The sequence below is a fragment of the Squalius cephalus genome (assembly GCF_949319135.1).
Source record: "Squalius cephalus genome assembly, chromosome: 7".
NCBI lineage: Eukaryota > Metazoa > Chordata > Actinopteri > Cypriniformes > Leuciscidae > Squalius > Squalius cephalus.
In genome coordinates this window covers 23738792-23758000 of record NC_137128.1, presented here as the reverse complement: position 1 = coordinate 23758000, position 19209 = coordinate 23738792, and the positions used below count along the sequence as shown (strand labels likewise).

The 19209-nt window shown below is 37.3% G+C and overlaps 1 protein-coding gene across 3 annotated transcripts in view; it reads right to left on the bottom strand.

The window, feature by feature from the left end:
* Positions 1-19209, bottom strand: part of vav3b (vav 3 guanine nucleotide exchange factor b) — a 55469-nt gene that overhangs the window by 14389 nt on the left and 21871 nt on the right. For all 3 annotated transcript variants that reach the window (XM_079875755.1, XM_079875754.1, XM_079875756.1), the window contains exons 15-20: positions 13848-13957; positions 12740-12841; positions 8308-8399; positions 7265-7287; positions 6862-6895; positions 1245-1375 (exon numbers count right to left, since the gene is read on the bottom strand). In XM_079875755.1, the coding sequence (XP_079731881.1) occupies positions 1245-1375; positions 6862-6895; positions 7265-7287; positions 8308-8399; positions 12740-12841; positions 13848-13957 (492 nt within the window). The remainder of the gene's footprint in view (positions 1-1244; positions 1376-6861; positions 6896-7264; positions 7288-8307; positions 8400-12739; positions 12842-13847; positions 13958-19209) is intronic.

The window sequence follows — 19209 nt, the reverse complement described above, 5'->3', positions numbered from 1 at the left end:
GGAGATGGATGCTTAGTGCTCTGTAATTCCATTCTTTGGTGTCATGGGACCCTGAAGATTTAGTAGCCTTATTAAGAGTTAAGTGTCGTTTCACACAAGATAAAATAAACCAGTGATGTGCATTATCATTCAATGGTACCGCTTCTCGCTTCCCCTCTATGACCTGCCAAGTGCGTGAAGAACCACGGCTGACACGCACGTCTAGCCACTGCCTGTCACAGTCTGTTGGCTCTGTGAATGTCTTGGCATCCATTTTTGACCTGTAGGTGTTTTTTTTTTTAACCTCTGTGTGCTATCAGGCAGAAATAGCCCAGCATAAAGCAAGGGAAATCTCGCTAAGTGTCTATTCCCTGCCGAGCTGTTTGAGTCGCGTCGGCCAGATTGGAGCAACACCAGGAGGAAGATGAGGTTTTAGTGCCACCATAAACCATAGAGAAAAAGAGCCACAACAGCCTGGCATGAGCCAGAAATAAATAACACAGGAACAGTCTGTGACAATAAGCTTGAGACAAAACTGCAGTGCTGAAACATGCCTGAACAAAGACTGTGCTCTGCAGTCACTATATCTGACGGCTCATTTAGGCATCAGTGCATATTACAAAATCAATGCGAAAAAGTATTGTTTTCAGTGACTATTCAATGTAACATTTGTATGTTATACTAAAGTTGTGTTGCATTAGGTTGAGTCAGGGTTATTATAGTTTAAAAAGAGAAAAAAAAACTAAAACCAAAACATTTTCATTACTTTTAATAAAATGGAAGTTGGAGATGCTGATTCTCCTCCCAGCCGCTTCACACTCGGCTGCTAATAGTATCTAAATGATACTAAAATAACTCTGCATAGAGTACAGATGTGTTTGTATTTACAGTAGCATATTAGATACTCAACAAGTTTTCTCAATAATAATCAAATATTTAAAACACTTCATGCCAGTGCTGTGAGAGCAGAGTAATATCAACTAATTAGTTCATTTAACAAATTAATTAATAATTGATTATTTTGTAAAGTTGTTTGTTTTTTATAATTAACCTAAATGGGCCGACAGCCCATTGTCTATAGAAATATTGGTTAATGCATTTATTATTTGGTTGGAATGTCACAAGACATATCTGTATAAAAGGTTATGTGTGCTCTGTTTGCTTTGAGATATGTTGTGATGTTGTGATCAGGCTTCAGGGTCCCATGACACCACAGAATACAATTCAGCTTTTAGGTTTTTAAAAACTGCAGTACTTTATCTGACCTGCCACCAGGAGCTGTGAGGATCAGCACAGATGACCTCTATGACATCACCAATCTGAGCATTCAGCGGCGGCCCACCCTGAGGACTAGGGACCCCACAATAATCTCTGATGACCAGCATTTTTGGCAAACCTGTAAAAACAAAATTGAACAAAATTTTCAGGTTTCTGGTCTTATTTTGCATGCTTCATTTGTATAGATAATTCCAAAGAAAATATTTTTGATCTCTGTCACTTCTGAAAAGTCATTTTTGCTAATATCACCAAACCCTTTTATTTTCCAACCACCTCACGCTGGCACTTAACGCCCACTTTCAATCAATTCCCAATGGAAACAATCAAGTCCTACCCATTCTCTCTTTGAATATTTTAGCTTACATACGTCAAATGGCTAGCGAATCCATTTACATTAACTACAGTAAAATGACAAATGTCTGGTTACAAATGTAACCCCACATTCCCTGAAGGAGGGAACGGAGACGTTATTTCAGAACTGAACTGACGAATGGGGATCTCGCCAGAGAGCCCAATCACCTTTGAGTGGTAACAAAACAAGCCAATGGACACCCCGTGCCACGGGTATATAAGGAAGTGTGCAGCACTCACTCATTAAGTTTGCGCTGAGGAGCCAAGTCAGTGTCTGGTCACTCAGAGGGATTGGACACAGGGATTGTGGCGACGAGGCATAACGTCTCCGTTCTCTCCTTTAGGGAACGGGGGTTACATTAGTAACCTAGACGTTCCCTATCAGTCAGTCACGTTCAACCTTACGTCAGAACTAAACTGACAAATTGGGATCCCTAAGAAAAACACCACAATCAATGCGCCTTCCAGCGCCTAGTGTACGCGCCACAAGCATCTTCACAGTACAGAGACTAGCATGGGGAGACCCCAGAGACCCCTAGAATGGGGCTTCAGACGAGATCCCAATTCATCAGTTCAATTCTGACGTAACGTCAAACGTGACTGACTGATAGGGAACTATGAAAAAGGATGAGTTACGCGTTAAGTGAAATTTATAAAACAGAGAGAAATTAGGCAAAATATCCCTGAATGTACATTTCTCCCCAAAGACAAAAAACAAACAACAACAAAAAGCCAGAAAAATAGCCCCCAAAGCAGTTAAGAAAAGTGTTTACCAAATTGCTTATGATACACTTATTAATAAATGCTTAGTGGCCTCTTATAAACAGTTTATGGAAATTAATTTCACATCAAGCAACACAGCCATTGATTTTGCTCCTATACAGCACTGTGCTGGAGCTCAGTGGATGGCCCTTCCAACCCAAAGCAAATGTCCAATTTTCTCATTCACACAGGACAAATAAAGTGACGCATAGCAGCAATTATTGTTTACACAATCCCATCCACTAAATCAGAGGCAGTCGCACTAAACAATGACAGAGAAGGAGATCATCTGAGATGGTTTCTTTTTCAGAGCCTCGTGTATGGTGGTTTATAAACTGGGGAAACTGGGGAGTTATGTTCTGTTTTGGTCATGTTTCTTTGTGTTTTGATTCTGCCTTCCTTGTCTGCTAGTTTGACCCATTTTCTCAGTTCGTTTGATTAGTCATTAAGTTCACATGTCATCTCATTAATTAGCTCATTAGTTCCCTTTATTTGCTCCATGTATTTATACCCCGTTCTACTTCATACCCTGTCCGTTCTCGTCAGGACTATGTTGTGTTAGTTTTGTGTTATCTCCCTTATCTCCTGAGCTTTTGTCATTAAAGTCATCTTCACTGTGCGATTCATACCAACAATCAACCCAGGACAGCCCTGAAGCCTTAGAGAGAGGATGGAGGGTTCTTCTAGCATAAAATAGCTCCTTAGTATCTAGTCTATAAACTTGTTGTTTTTAATACTGCCAAGTACCCGGGTCTTAAAGCAGACCGTAAAAAAAACTGTTGTTTTACATGTATTGGAGAGTTTTATGGAAATCTAAGCCCCTAGAATGAATTGACTGAATGATTTTGGTTACTAAACTAAGGTTCTTGCCTTCACTTTCATATTTAAAAGCCAAATTTGTGAGGCTTTTTCAAATAATTAATTCAGTTAATTTAAAGTGCCCCTATTATAGTTTTCTGAATATTTCCTTTCATGCAGTGTGTAATATACCTGTTTGTGAAAGTAAACATTCTACAAAGTTGTAAAGTCGAAAGTGCACAATAAATTAAGTTATTGTCTCCCAAAAGAAAGAATCGACTCTGAACCGCCAATACGAGTCGTTTATGTTTCGAATCCTACTGTGTGATGGTTCTACGTCACTAGAAAAGACATTTGCATAACGCCCGCCAATGTTGTACGTTGTCCGCCCACGAACAACTTGACCAGCCCACAACACGTCATTTTACTGACGACTGCTTCTCAAATCTCTGAGTTCAACGCGGGACTCACAAAACGCTTTCTCCTGAAAGATGGGTCAGTATATTTGGACTAACTTGCTCCTCAGAATCACAATCTGTAAGTATGATTAATTATTGTTGTATATATTTTCTACCAGGTGTTCAAAATACGTAGTTTTGTATTTTATATTGTGTACAGTAGGTCTCCGGCTAACCGGTTAACTCACATTAATACTGTCTTACTGAAATACTACTGCAAATCAGCTGTGAGCCACTATTACCTAAAACTGTGTCTATTAATGCAGATTGTCAGTCATTCTTACTACTTTGAGTAAAGATAAAGAGTGGAGCAAGATTTGTTTTGCAAAATTTAATGTTAAATCAATCATTCAAGTTAATAATGTATGCACCGTTATTGATACAGTTAATGCAGTTAAATTAGAAATTTACACACACATCGATTTGTTGATGGATGTACACTTGTTAATGCTGATAGTGAGGAATTACAATTGCAGCATCACATAATGTATCTCAAAATGAGTAGTGTATCACTGAGAAACGTCCTGCTCAAGTCATCCTTGCAATGGAGGTTCGGGTTGAATAACTAGTTCTTCCAAAGTTCCTTCATCGTACTCGCACTCTGATTGATATGGTAAAATCAACGTTATCGTTACTGTCTTTACAATGTGTACAAGTGCTGAGGACTGAGGAAGCCTCCTGAGCTGAGGTTCAGTTATGGTGATGTGCCTTATGACACGCACTGTAAGCAGTAAACCAATCACAACAGATTGGGACATCTGGCCAATCAGAGCAGTATAAGCTCACGGAAAGGAGAGATTTAGAAAGACTGATTCATCCAACGAGTCGGTTGAGAAGGTGATGTGCACTGTATATTATGAGAAAATGAAAGTGTTTTTTGACCTTTGATGCATGTAAACCTGTTGTAGGAGACCTCCAAAACAAAATTAGGAAACTTTAAAATAGCATAATAAAGGCACTTGTATGTATGCATAAGTAAGTGTATGTAAATGTATATTCACTACTATTCAAAAGAATGGGGTAAGATTTGTTCAATGTTTTTCAAGTCTCGTATGCTCACCAAGGCTGCATTTATTTAATTAAAACACAGAAAAAACAGTAATATTGTTAAATAGTATTACAATTTTAGTATATTTTAAAATGTGTTCCTCTGATGGCTAGGCTGAATTTCAGCAGACATTACTACATGACATCATACTCTATGTAAGCTGAGGTGTTTTGTATCATGAACAATAAAATGGTAGTAGCAATAACTAAGGTGTAATGAGACCACTACTGACTGTCAGACACGCAGAGGAGCTTTCCTGCCATTACAGCCCATTGAATTTACCCTGGCAGCTCTGACTGGTGCTCAGCGGCAATTGCCTGAAGGTAACTAAAAGGACACACATATTTGACATCCCAGGTGTTTTATATGATGTTCACCGGGAGTGTCAAATTTGTGACAAATTGTTAAAACCACAACCGGTGATACAAGTACAGTTTTCTCAAAGCAGATCTGTGGAGGAGAAAAGTTAGTGATCCTAAAACAACTCATCATGTGTTCTTTGTTAACTTATAACTTGACTTGTTATCTTCAATGTATCAATGGCCTGAACCAAGGAGATGTTCCACCTGCTGAAATTGGTGTGAATATTAGACTTTCTGAAGAAAGAATCAATTTATTCCATTTATGTATGTGTTCATATTACAACTTCTCAATAAAGCACTCAATCAGCTGTAGTTACTGATAAGTACAATGTTGTAGAAGTGAATGTTCCAGTTAATACGACCAAATGTGCCAAAGCTATTTTTTTCCATTCCATTACAGAGAACTGTGTAGATAATGAAGATAATAAAGCTGCTTCAACTGTGAGCTTCTTTCACTTTAGCTGTCAGAACACTTGAGCTTATTTAAAAGTAACAAGTTGGTCAAAACACTCTGTTAAATCAGAAATGAATCATTCAAATTAAACAGCAATAAAAGGAGCAGGGCAATTTTGTGCTGTTTCTATAATGCATTGTTTTTGACCACTTCTTCCTCCCATCAACATGAACACACCCCTTCAGCACTTTAGGATTGTTTTTTAGTCCCAGAAGAGCAAAACAGAACTGCAGCAATTTTGAAAATCAGCACTTGTTTAAGCTGAGCATGAAGTTTCACCATTCTGAAAATAAAATGATGTGGCAGTGTTTTTGGAGTAAAATGACTCTCCTGACTGTTTACAAGTAATACTTCTGAGAATGACAAAACACATAAAATAAGGTTGCCACATAGTTGGCAAAACTTTACTTTCAAAATACTTTTTACAAGATTTTACATTTTACTTCTGATCAATTCAAAGTGTAATGCGTCCTTGCTAAATAAAAGTATTAATTTCTTCATAATACATATTAATTTATTTATTAATTTTGTAATATATATATATATATATATATATAATATAAAACACGAAATAATGTCCACATTATAATAAATGGTTATAACTGTGTTTTTTAAATGATAGTTTTTTATATTTTTTATAAATATACATATTATATTGTGTGATCATTCTCATTCAATAAATGATGCATTTATTATTTTATAATTATTGCATTTTTTCCACTTTTTTTATTTAATATACAGACTTTTTTGCATTGATAAGACCGTAAATAGACCCAAGGTGAATGGAGAGATAGCAAGGGAAAGGGATTGTGATATGTCTCAGACTTTACCAGGCTCATATAAAGCTCACAAATCTCACACACCATGCTAAACTGTTGCTCTGTGGACTCAAAAATATTAGTTCTAAAATATATCATTTAAACAGGTGCGGGAAGGAGCTGAGTCAGACTGCCAATAGTAAACATGTAGTTGACAGATCCATGGACTTTTTTCCAACACTAGGTTCAAATTTAGATGAATGTACTTTCTTTACGTTTCTCACCATTTTTGATCACTATTTGGTCTTCACTAGATCATTTTAAATGGTCCCAATGTGTGACAAATTAAATTTGAAAAGTGCATATAAATGTATTAAAAGGTCAAAAAAGCGAGTACTGCTGTTTAAAGTAGTCATTCTGATGATAAACTGTTTTGTTATTATCTGGAACGGCCACATAGATCTGAATCCACAGAATTACTAAGTTCCCCGAGTTCCCAGAAGACTATACAGAGCAACAAATGTTTAAAGTAGAGTGCATAAAAGACCTTTACAGCAGTTTTGAAAATGTCACAGTTTATATACAGAAACATGCTGAAGACAAAGACACCTACCTGGGTCTTCTTGTTTCCGAGGTGTTGTCTTTCTCTGTGAAATAAGAGAGGAGAGAGAATATCATTAACAGATTCTACGCAATATGAACACACTCAGTTATTATTATCTACTTCTAGCAACACTGGTAAAAATATTGTCAAAATGATTTTACACACTGACACAAAGAAACAATCTAACAATGATTCTGTCTTTCCTATTTAAGACAGCATTCTGTCAGTAACATACATTTAAAGGACAATAAAACATATACTTCAGACTGCATTACTCAATAATTTTCCTCTTCTTCCAAATATACATAGAGGAAGATCATGTTATATCACAGTCTGGAAATGGCATGCATTATGTTTGAAGTGTACAGTATGGACAGTCAGTTTAGATTAAGATTAATGTCGGTTATCTCACCTTAGCTTTTTGAACAGCAACATCTGAGATCATAATGAGAGAGTAAAAGAAAACTGTAAAGGCAGCAAAAGGCTGTACATGTACAAATTACAATTCTGTGGCATTATATTGAGTATTATAGACATCTCCAGCATGCAAGTAGTTAAATTAGTTGCCTTATATCTAGAGAGCCCCACTAAACGGAATTTTCACACAAAACACATTTTTGTTTTGTTTTTTAAGCGTGAGGCACAGGGCGAATGAAATAGAAAAAAAAAAAAAAAGGTCTAGAGATGAGGTGAACTTCTTTTTGCTCTCCCAGACACCAAACAACTATCTTTATTGCTGGATATGATCCTCGCAACAATAACAAAATAATAATAATAATAATAATAATAATAATACTCTTAAACTGGAAATCAGTAGACTCACTTTGTTTCAAAACTTCCTGTAGTTGAATGCAATCCTTAATGTTATACGACTGGAGGGTATATGATTTTTTTATTCGTTTATTTGTTGGTTTTTAAGCCAAACTCACATCATTAATTTCAAACTGTGTGGCAGAACTTTCTGGATTTCCTCAGTTCTGCAAAATAGACCTTTATGTAAAGTTCTCTATGGCTATGCCTTTCTATGCCAATGTTAGCCCATTTGTTATGTTCTAGTTTTATTTTATTTTTATTTAGCTACTCTTGTTATTGTTTCTATATTCATACTCCTTGCTTTGTATATCATCTTAAAAACTTACTATAAAAATGTTTAACTATTAACTTGTGCACCATGTTTTTGGACGTGAGTGCAGTGGTCAAAATGTTTGTATAGAAAAATAAAGGAAAAGGGAAATGCAGCAGAATGCAAAAACATTGTCCCTTGAGGATGTGGTACATACCCGAATTCTGACCTTTTATTCTTATAGTAAGGGAATATTCTGTTGAGCGTATACGGGTTGGAAGTTATTTAAGGAAGTGTGATTGAGTTTGTCGCTCTCTCTCTCTCTCTCTATCTTTATCCTTTTTTGTCAAATATGAAATGCCAACATGGAGAAGCTCTTTACTGACCATTACCTGTTCTTCCACAGGCTCCTAGTCTTCCCAGACAGCCCTTATGAGCTCCGTTTCCACATTTAGTACAAAGATAGCCTTGGTTAAAAATTCCTCTGAAGAGCATGAGGATAGAAAAGGTCACAAGGGTCAACGCTGACTTTTATTGATTTACATACGTACCTTACATGACTATTACAGACCCCATTAAATCGAATTTTAGGCCATGCCATTTAGCTTTAATAGACCTTAGTCAGGATAGCATCATATTCAATTTTTGACAGAAATAAAAAGAAGGCTTTGAGGAACAACTACAATTTGTTTAATGGATTATACTGTTGTTTAACAACTGCTGATGAAACATCTTTCTAAAAAACGTTCAATAGACAAAAACTCCATAAACATGTTCGGCTATATATATAGCGTTCGCAAGAACGTACGTCAACTTTCTGTTCGTTATAAGCGAGCGCTGCTGTTTTGTCATCTACAATTTTAAATGCTCAAGCTCTTTAAAGCAGGATGGATTCTGATTGGCTGTCAATGTTTTTATGTCATCAGATGAAAAAAAAATCAATCTGCAAGAGATTCTATAGACATTGTTTCTCTCTACAATAATTTTGTCAATTATTGTTATTTACAAAAATGTTATTTATTTAAATTTACAACAATATTTATCATTATCAGTAGCATATCAAATTAATGAAAATATAAATCCTTTAGTTTAAATATGATCTTGTGATTAGCCTAAATATAGTTCTGTTGTTTGTTTTAGGTTTGTTTTGAGAATAGACATGACTTTCTTTTCCTCTCTGGAATTCCTCCAAAAATCAATAGAGGCAATAAAAACTACATTAAAGGGGTCAACTTATGAGTTTTCTTGTTTTCCTTTTTCTTTAGTGTGTTATGTAGCTGTTTGTCCATGTATAAGATCTGCAAAGTAACAAAGAATAAATCTTTGAGCTATCTAAAAGAGAAGGAAGATCCAGACCTAGCTAAAACGCCTCGATCGAATCCTCACTTACCGACCTACGTCACTAGGTGGAAATATTTGCATAATGCCGCCCAAATGCTCAAAGAAAGAAGGCGTGGCTTCAGTTGCCATTAGTGTTGTCGCCGCCATTTTGTGGAGACGCTGCGTGTTTCTATGCGAAAGCAAAAGCAGCACTTTATTTGCCCTTCCGAAAGTGGACACAATTAGGACCAGTGGTTAAGATTTATTTACAACAATGCTCCAGAACTGTACAACCCAAATGTTCGTGGGTGTGCAGCGCAGTTTCCTGATGTGAACCTGGAAGAGTACAAGACTGGCTGTGTTCCAGGCGGTTTGTCACGTTCAGCTGAACCGCGGCTTGCGTACCGCAAATACATACGAGTATCCGATAGATCGGATTGGCATTTTCAGAATCCGACTCAGGCTCAAACTGATATGATAAAACTGACAACATTATTAACTGACTTTGGAAGCTGAAGCTCCATTATGGTTAGGGGCGTTACATTTCCGACACCCGCTTGAGATGTTCGGCCAATCACAACGCACTGGATCAGCTGGCCAATGAGAGCACACTACGCTTTTCGGAAAAGAGGGGCTTTGTAGAAATCGACGTGTTTTAGAAAGTTGGGGCTACAATAATATACAGTATGTGAAAAATAATGGGTTTTTTTTACATTAAAGGGATAGTTCACTTTGAAATTAAATTTTGGTATGTTTTAGCTTACCTGAAGGGCATCCAAGATGTAGGTGTCTTTTTTTACGCAGTAGTTTCAATTTTGATATTTTTAGGTCAAACCGTTCTTGTCTGACAGTCATATCATGCAGGTCTGTGGTCACTGTCTCAAAGAGCATGCACAGAGTCCAAATTAAAACAATTCCCCATCGTTCAAATTAAACAATTCCCCATCGTAAGTACACATTGATGGCCTAAGACACGAAACGAGCGGTTTGTGTGAGAAAACGAACAGTATTTATTAGGGGTGTAAGAAAAAATCGATACACCTGAGTATCGCGATATTTTATTTTGCAATACTGTATCGATTTTCAAAAACGCAATATCGATTTTTTTTTTTTTTTTTTTTTTTTACGTCCAAAAATATTCATGGTAAGACCGTAAGACAGTGGTTCACGTTTATGTTGTTTAAATCCCTACCACTAGATATAGCTATGCTGAGACGCACCACTAGTGTCCTCGCCAGGCTCGCCTATAACGGTGCGTGTCCACTGGACATTTTAGGATTGACAGCGGACCGGAGAAAGCGTTGAGAGCGACCGAGAGCGTCAAAAAGTTAGACAGTTCCTTTATACAAATATCAAGCGAAAAACGCAGTCGCCAGCCAATTGCTGTGAGGTTCGGGATGTGACGTCTGTCTTGAGAGTTTAAACATAGGCAAATTGTGCCAGAGTTTATGATGGATTTAGTGCGTAAATCATTTTGTTTACAAATTAGACGTTGCGTATATATGTTAAATATTTCATTTTGGATGTGTTTATTGTGATTATATTGGCTGGCTTTATAAAAGTTTATACAATTGAAAGGATATCTTTGCTTGGTGCATTTGGAAACAAAGCTTGTCTATTTCTAAATGTAATCGCGTGCATCGTTCCCACCAAACGCGAAAAGAGCATCTGGCGCGAGTGATTTCATGCAAAGACGCGTTCACGCGCCTCTGGAGGTCCTGCGGCACGAGGCGTTTAGCGCGGCGCGGTTCGCCTCATTCGCGCGTCCAGTTCTTTTAAAATCTTTTATCACATAAAACTTGATTTCAATATATGACACATTCATTTTGTTCACTTTCATCCACTTTCATTCATTTTCGTCCAGTTCACGTTGTTGTTTTGTATTGTGACAGGGGCTGTACCTATTTTCTTTTATTATGGCCTACTTGAGCATATAAAAATTTGCTCACTAAGAACCTGTGAACCACAATCCCAAACTGGCAGTTTGATTTTCTGTGTGCTGAATTGTTTACCTAAAGTAAACTTCTTTGACTTTTATGCACATCATGTCTTTTTTTAAATATTTTTAATATATTTTACTTTAAAAAAATCCCAATATATCGCCTTATGCACAGTATCGAAATATATTGCAATATATTGAATCGTGACCCATGTATCGTGATACGTATCGTATCGCCAGATTCTTGCCAATACACAGCCCTAGTATTTATATCGTTTTTACCTCTTATAACACACCCATGTCCAAGTGATCTGAGGGCGCGGGCGCTTCCTGCTGTGTGACGTGTACGCAGACTGGTGCATAGATATATACACTAGATTTCGCATTAAAGACATTTGTTCCAATGAACTGCCGTAGCCAAGGCGACATCTAGTGTATATACCTATGCACCAGTCTGCGTACACACGACACACACCCTCAGATCACTTGGACGTGGGTGTGTTATAAGAGGTAAAAACGATATAAATACTGTTCGTTTTCTCACACAAACCGCTCGTTTCGTGTCTTAGGCCATCAATGTGTACTTACGATGGGGAATTGTTTAATTTGAACGATGGGGAATTGTTTTAATTTGGACTCTGTGCATGCTCTTTGAGACAGTGACCACAGACCTGCATGATATGACTGTCAGACAAGAACGGTTTGACCTAAAAATATCAAAATTGAAACTACTGCGGAAAAAAAGACACCTACATCTTGGATGCCCTTCAGGTAAGCTAAAACATACCAAAATTTAATTTCAAAGTGAACTATCCCTTTAAAACATGGTAATATTCTATTACACCAAATACACAAAATAATGATCTTCGAAAATAGCATCATATGACCCCTTTAAGGCAATTCTAGGATAGCATTATGCGTATGTCGTGTGTACTTAAAGCCTGTCAATCAAAATTAGAGCTTAACCCTCAGGCTGAATAACACCAAAAGTGTGTCTGCGTATTCAGCAATTAGAATATAAAGCTTACAAAATGTTTAATATAAGACCCAGAATCTGTAGGCCGCTACTGCGAGGCATACCAAAGCCTGTAGGACAGTGGCCCTCCAGGACCAAGTTTGGACACACCCTGTCCCATTTGTCATTTTAGGTTTCAGAAGGGTACTCGCTAGTGCCCCCTTTGCTGCCGATATGCGCCTTCGATGCACACTTTTGCAGAAGCCACGTGCTTCGCAGCAAACTTCTACCCGACTGTCAAAGCGGCAATACATGACAAAAGTGTTGACTCGGAGGAAGATTTCGGGGTTCCATTTAGTATATGGCCTATCTCTCGCAGCCTTGTTTTCATCTGTGTCAAGTTTAATATGGCATCTACCCTAACTACCCCAAAACCACTTTTTCGAAGATATATACACATTTACAATGTCACTGCCCAGAAAGCACAGAAAAAAACTGCTCATCAAGCAATTTCATAAGGTCTTTATTTGAATGATCTGAGTGGTTAATACTGATTAACTTGTTTCAACACACAATTTACAGCAGCCTCAGAAGTCTAATGACAGCTCACCTGAGAAGCATATGACAGGAGCTGCAGGTGGTGGCCATCTCGAAAGTGTGCATTCTGAAGAGGTGAGAGTTAAACGTGGCATTCTCAGGGCGAATATTAGATCTGAAATGGAAAATGGGAAATATGGAAAAACGATGGTGCAAAGTTGACTGATTGGAAAAATGACAAACTAACTGTGTGAGTTAAACTGCATGTTTAAGTGTTGTGGCCCGTGGAGACAGGAACCAAAAACAGATTCTGGGCACGAATCAGAGCATTGGGGAATCTCTTTGCCCAAACAACTCTAAGATTGATTCTTGCATCAAGAGAGCGGTGTGCATGCAGCAGGTGTAATTTGTTGTTTGAATGCACATTTCAGATCATTACGCAGTCAACCACATGTATACGTGTGCGTACAGAAACACATTTTTTAAAGGGTGACATATAAATCAAGAGGGAGAGGAAACATAATTTCAGACTCTCTGCACAAGGCGTGGCGTATTCTTTTGAACCTACACAAATTCCAAATCAGAACTTTCGTTAGTTTCCCCCCTCTTCTCTCGCTATTCATTTCTTTCAGCGTAGCCCTTGTAAATACACTGTGCCATCAAATCTCAACAGCATCCCAGGTGCAGAATGTCACCATGTACTAGAGAGAAGTAAGCTGCTTGACATCAAATGGCATCGATATAATCATGCTGGGTGCTATATTGAATAGAAGATGATGTGTGCAAACATTTTCTCTCTCTCTAACATAAAAAAGCAGATGTTTCCTATTGTCGTGCACTATTCTATTTTGAATGCAGTTTGAAAGTATGAAAGATCACCCAACTAATTTCAAATTTTCCCATTTAAATAATTAGTAGTTGATTTAAATTTACAAATTGTCATTTACTCACTCTCAAAAAACAGTTATCTTAAGTTGGATCTCAACAATTTGGTTAATAGCTCAATGGAGGGGAAGATTATCAGTGAATTACTTCAATTCATAATTTCATACCTTCCAGTACCTTTTGTGCTGTTTTTAAAGCTTGAAGACTCTGGTTCTTGTTTATTGAAATTGCACAGAGAAGAGCAAAACAAAACTTCTCCTTTTGCGTTCCACGGAACAAAGAAAGTTCAAACTCACATGGCCATCTCAAACTGGTCCAGCCATTTCTTCTTCAGCTCTTTTGTCTTGAACAGGAACTCAAATCCAATCTGCCCCTGCTGGTGGGTGAGGAAGAACCCGTAGCACCACTGCCAGAGGACAAGACAGAGCAAAATAACTGCTTAAAAGATACAAATTAGACTTTTATGTAAAGACCTATCTTTCAAATATGCATTTACATTAAGACTTTTTGTAATAAGTGGCAGAAAAAGTTGATGTACTGGAAAATTAAAGGGTTGTGGTGTTTGGTTTAAAGCTGTGATGGAAGATTGCGGTGAGGCTTGGTGGGTGACGGGGGCAAAGGGCTCATTTTATTTTACACGGTAATAGACAGCCAGAGGCAACCTTGGGTGAGTGGACACATTCATCAGCAACTATTCAGTGTGTATGTGAAAATGTGTATGTGTGTGTGCTGTGCATAAGTACATTTGTGGCGTCGCATTTATGCAGACTACATTTGCAGCATCCCATCCATGCCTCTGTCCAGGCCAGTGTTGTAAAACTAAAACTGTTCAATATTATTTGTAGTAATTGAAATAGAGCTGTAATAAATTAAAAGTATTAGATAAAAAAACGTAAATGAAATTTAGAAGAGTTGCCTTAGCAACTACTATCTGAAATAAGTTGAAATTACTAAAAGTGTTATAAAATGAATTGAAGCTAAATAGAAATTAAAATGAACAAAACACAAAAAAAGAATACTAAAACTAAAATTAAATTAAAAACTATAAAAGTAAAAGTTAGTTCAAAATATTAATAAATACTATAATAGTATATCAATAGTATTAAAATAACACTGTTCGAGTCAGACAATTTTGCCAAGTATTTCTGGCAATAGTAACTCTTATCAACAGGTTAATAACAAACCTGACAGAATCCTTAACAAATAAATAATATGAAAATGAGCTGCCAAAGTTTACGTTAACTTACGAAATTAAATTAGCTTAATACAGTCAATACGTTTATCTGAAAAGCATAATATTCTGTTCCGTGTGTCATCAAAAGACTGAAATATAAGGATGTGTTCAGTACACGTGAACAGAAAAAAAATCCATATTTTTCAATAAAAGGGGAAAAAAACCTTCTTATCAGCAAATTTATTTATAAATTAAACCCAGGTGAGACTTTAAAAGTAGTAAAAGCAGTCTTTTTTTTATTTAAATATAATTAAAGCCCTTGCAATAACTATTACAAGCTTTTCTTTCCTCCAAAAGTAAATGTGTTAAAGTAAATGTATACATAATTTGAGCATTACATAAATGTGATAATGTTTATTAATGATGGTTATTATAAAGTTTTACTATATTCTTAAAGATTTTTATATGGCCATGTCTGAGTGTTTTTTGGTTGAAGGAATAAAATCCTTCAGTGTATTAAGTGTGTGTATGTGTCCTGAGGAGTGGCAGAAAGGCACTTCAAACAGAAAAGCCAGCAGGGCTTTGCTTGGCCAAGGTCTCCTTGAGACAGATTTCACCAGACCATCTGTTCAGAAGAAACCTTCCTTTTGGTGAAAGGCATAAAAGAGAAAAAAATATCACAAGTTTAAAGACACGTCCGCATTATTTTTACATCTGTACGACTATTGCTAAGCCCAAAAAGAACATCAGAAAACCAAAGGTAACCTGAGGTTGAGCTGTCTGCCTTCACAGACTGAAAAAAATAATCTAAGTACACAGTTCTGCAACCTCTATATATACACAATTTAATATGGCCACTTCTGATTCACACGACATGGAATATTCTGCACAATGAACACAGACTTCAGATTGTTTACTGTCAAAAGCAACCAAGTCTTTCCACAGCAGTTGGTTCAGCATGCAGAATGTGACTTGAAATGCAGCAGCGATACATCACCATCCATCAAGCCTCATAAAGAGCAGTAACATCTGTCTGCAACAGTATGCAATGGGCTCTCTAGCCTGATCTGTTACACTTACCATTACAGGCTAAGGGACAGCTTGATAATTTGGTGCTATTTTTCAGCTTGAACAGGTCTGGCTGTTAAATTTTAGGCTGTTGAATGACAGTTGACTCACAAAAACAGGTATAGTTTTCTAGTTGACAAATTTAAATGCGTGAGAAAAATCAAGTGTAGCGTTAATTATGGCAGGTCACGTTCATAGACTGTAAAAAAATATGGACGTAGTGTCCGTGACGTCACCCGTAGGTTTCTGAAGAGCATTTTTAAAGCCAAAAGTGGGCGGAGCTGGGCGGAGCTGGCCGTCACCAGCGCGTCACCGGGCGTCACTCCCGGATAACAGAAAATGGGCAAAGAGGTGGGACGTGGGTGGAGCTGAGGTGTCTGGTTGCTTAAACCACACCCGCCTAGCTCGACATGATCGAGTTTGCTCAGGCTAAAGGCCTGTTCACACCGGGACGAATTTCGCGCGCGATATTCACCGACGTTTAACGCCTCATGACTAAACAAAGGGTGCCAATGTGAGTGTGCACACCGACGCGAAAAACGGCACGCGCAAAAGCGTAATTTTTTTAAAAAACGCCTCGGGTTCGTTTTTTTGGTTTGACGCGCCGCGTCAAAAACTATCCGACCAATGAGATTGGCGCTTTTGCTCACGTGTCTGGAGCTTCTGAAGTTACAGTAAAACACAACTTCAAACACAAAACGGTCTTGCCGAGCACACATACGTAACGGCGAAGAAGATATACGCCAAGTAGCGTCTACACTGCCGGGAAGAAATAAGACGAGGAAGATGCAAGGCAAGATGAATGTAGAGCTGCTGGTCTCGTTGGTGTCGGAACATAAAGAACTATATGACAAACGCGACAGCGACTACAAAAATCTTGATAAAAGAGAACTGTTATGGAGTGGTATTAAGCGCCATCTAATGTCAGGGAATGAATTTGCATGTTCACTCGGCTCATTGTCAGCGAAAATCGCTTGGGTGTGAACACAAAAAACGCGTTGAAAAACGCGGGCGAATAACCTGCGCCGATATTTGTCCCGGTGTGTACAGCCCTTTAGAAGCTAATGCTATATGCTACTGGCAGTACCAATGCGACCGCACAGGGCCTCGCGCTAAAGTGACAGCTGACTTAATGATGTAAAGCCATTTTCAAGACGTTTTTCTTCATTAAATGTATCACAGATAGCGGTTTAGCCATTTTTGTAATAACATAAAAAGGGCGCTGCTGGTTGAAATCCGGATGTTTGCACGAAGAAGAACATTACTACTGGGCGCTGGTGTGTGACGTAACTGAAGAGACGAATTAGCATGTTCTTATTAATATTAGGATGCATGTTTTAATGCATGAAAAAACAAATCACATTTACAATAATTATTGAAGAATTGAAATAAAATAAAATAAATATTTCCCTGGATCTGACTGGGTGGGCAAGCTGTCACTAGGCCTAGGCCCACCCAGGCCCACCCGTAGCTCCGCACCTGAAAGCCAATAGTTAAAGTTCATGTTTTTGCCTATCGAAATACTATAATAGTTAAAAGACATGGCTAAAAGTGAGACCATGTGTATCGTGATGCTGTATTATTCTGCTAGTTAAAAATGTATTATGCAGTAACTTAGGCTACAATATTGCTGTGAGCTTGTGCGTGTGACAGTGATTCATGCGCATACATGTCAGTCAGCGCGGCATCGCACGTCAAGTTCGTAAAGAGCTTTATTCAGTCCATTTTAAATTCTGATTTTGGCCGCCTCTCAAATGGATTAAACCATTGATATTACCTAAGAAGTTCAAGTAAATGCGCTAGAAATCCGCTCATTCAAGGATGTGCATTTATTGCATGGACGGAGAAAGCACCGACACCTGCAGGATTTCATCTGACCGTAAATAAGCATAGTCTATCTGTTCCGTGAGAGCAACGGTACCGGGCAAAACCTCTATATCTATAGATGTTTTTAAATCTGAAAACTCCAAAAAGCAATGAAATTGTCAGACATCCATTAGTGCATGTTCACAGAGGAAAACAACTGGAAAAACAGCGCTGGTTGTTCTCTCGATACTCGACAACAACGGAATCCAATGGCGTGGGCAAAGGTATAATGAGTGTCAGGCACGTGCACACATAGACATCAAAGGGGGCTTGAGCACCTGCCCTTTTTATTCCTGGAGAGAAAGTGCCCTTTTTTCTGGGGTGTTTTTTTTTTTTTTTTTGAAAAATAATATATATTCCTTTTTGCGCACAGCTTCCCTGTCAAACAAATATATTTATTGAAGAATAGTATATCTAAATATCAGGGCAGGAGTTCTGAAGCGCTCCCTCTCTCTCTCTCTCTCCCGATTAAAACCCGATTGTATTGCTTCCGCTAAAGAAAATAGTACGCCCAGTCTCTACGGTTAGAGTCCATAGCAACGCAACGTTTTTCATGCCAACGGTCTGTTATACTCCGCACAGCGGTCTGTTATCAAGAAATAACACACCGCAAATCATGCATTGGAATTCAACCAAGCCATGTAATAAAATAAGTTAGTAATAAAATAAGCATATATCACCACCAGGTGATATGCTTTAGTTATTTTGTTTATCCTATTTACCTGCATTGCCCTGTCAATTAGATGCAAATGTGCGCATTTTAACTAGTTGATGCCTAATTTGCATACAGAACGTCCCCAGTTAATGACTTACATCAAGAGTCTTTCCCCCTGAAATTTAGAAATCTAAATTGGTGAATTTAGAAGAAATCTACAGATGCAAACAGATGGAGGATACACTCTAAAAAATGTAGTAAATCTGAGTAACTGCATCTGGTACATTAATAAATAAAACTGAGTAGAAATAAGTTAACATTAAACATTAAAAATAACAATATTTATAAATTAACTTTTTATTTATGAGTAATTTAACTTTTTTTATTTCCTCTAAACCTTTATAAAATAGTATTCCATACAACCACAAATACATACATGACATTGGCTTTTAGCCTATTGAATTTTTACTCAATTATTTTGGTAAGTTTAATTAAAACAATCAAGTAAGATTTTCAGAGATTTTATTAAGTTAATAAAGTTAAATATTTCTGTAATATTTACTAAGCCACAGAATATTTTTAAGAGTGTAGTAGGTTTAAAACAAACTCCATCTAAATGTGGATTTTGAAGGTTTTATTTGATGATAGTCCTCCCTGCTCCTCAAATGTGAAACTAAGTCCATGTCAGTCACCATCAGTTATTGTGTATGTGTCTGTGTGTGTACATGCATAGCAATAATAATATTAATGTATTTGATTAAAACATTAAGGCAATTCAGTATTCTGATGCTTGGTTGTGTGAAGCTAAAAAGTTATTTTGCTTGTGAAACAAAAAGTATTTAAACAATTAATAAATATATACTTGAAACTAGTAGCATAGAAAATGTTTTCAAAA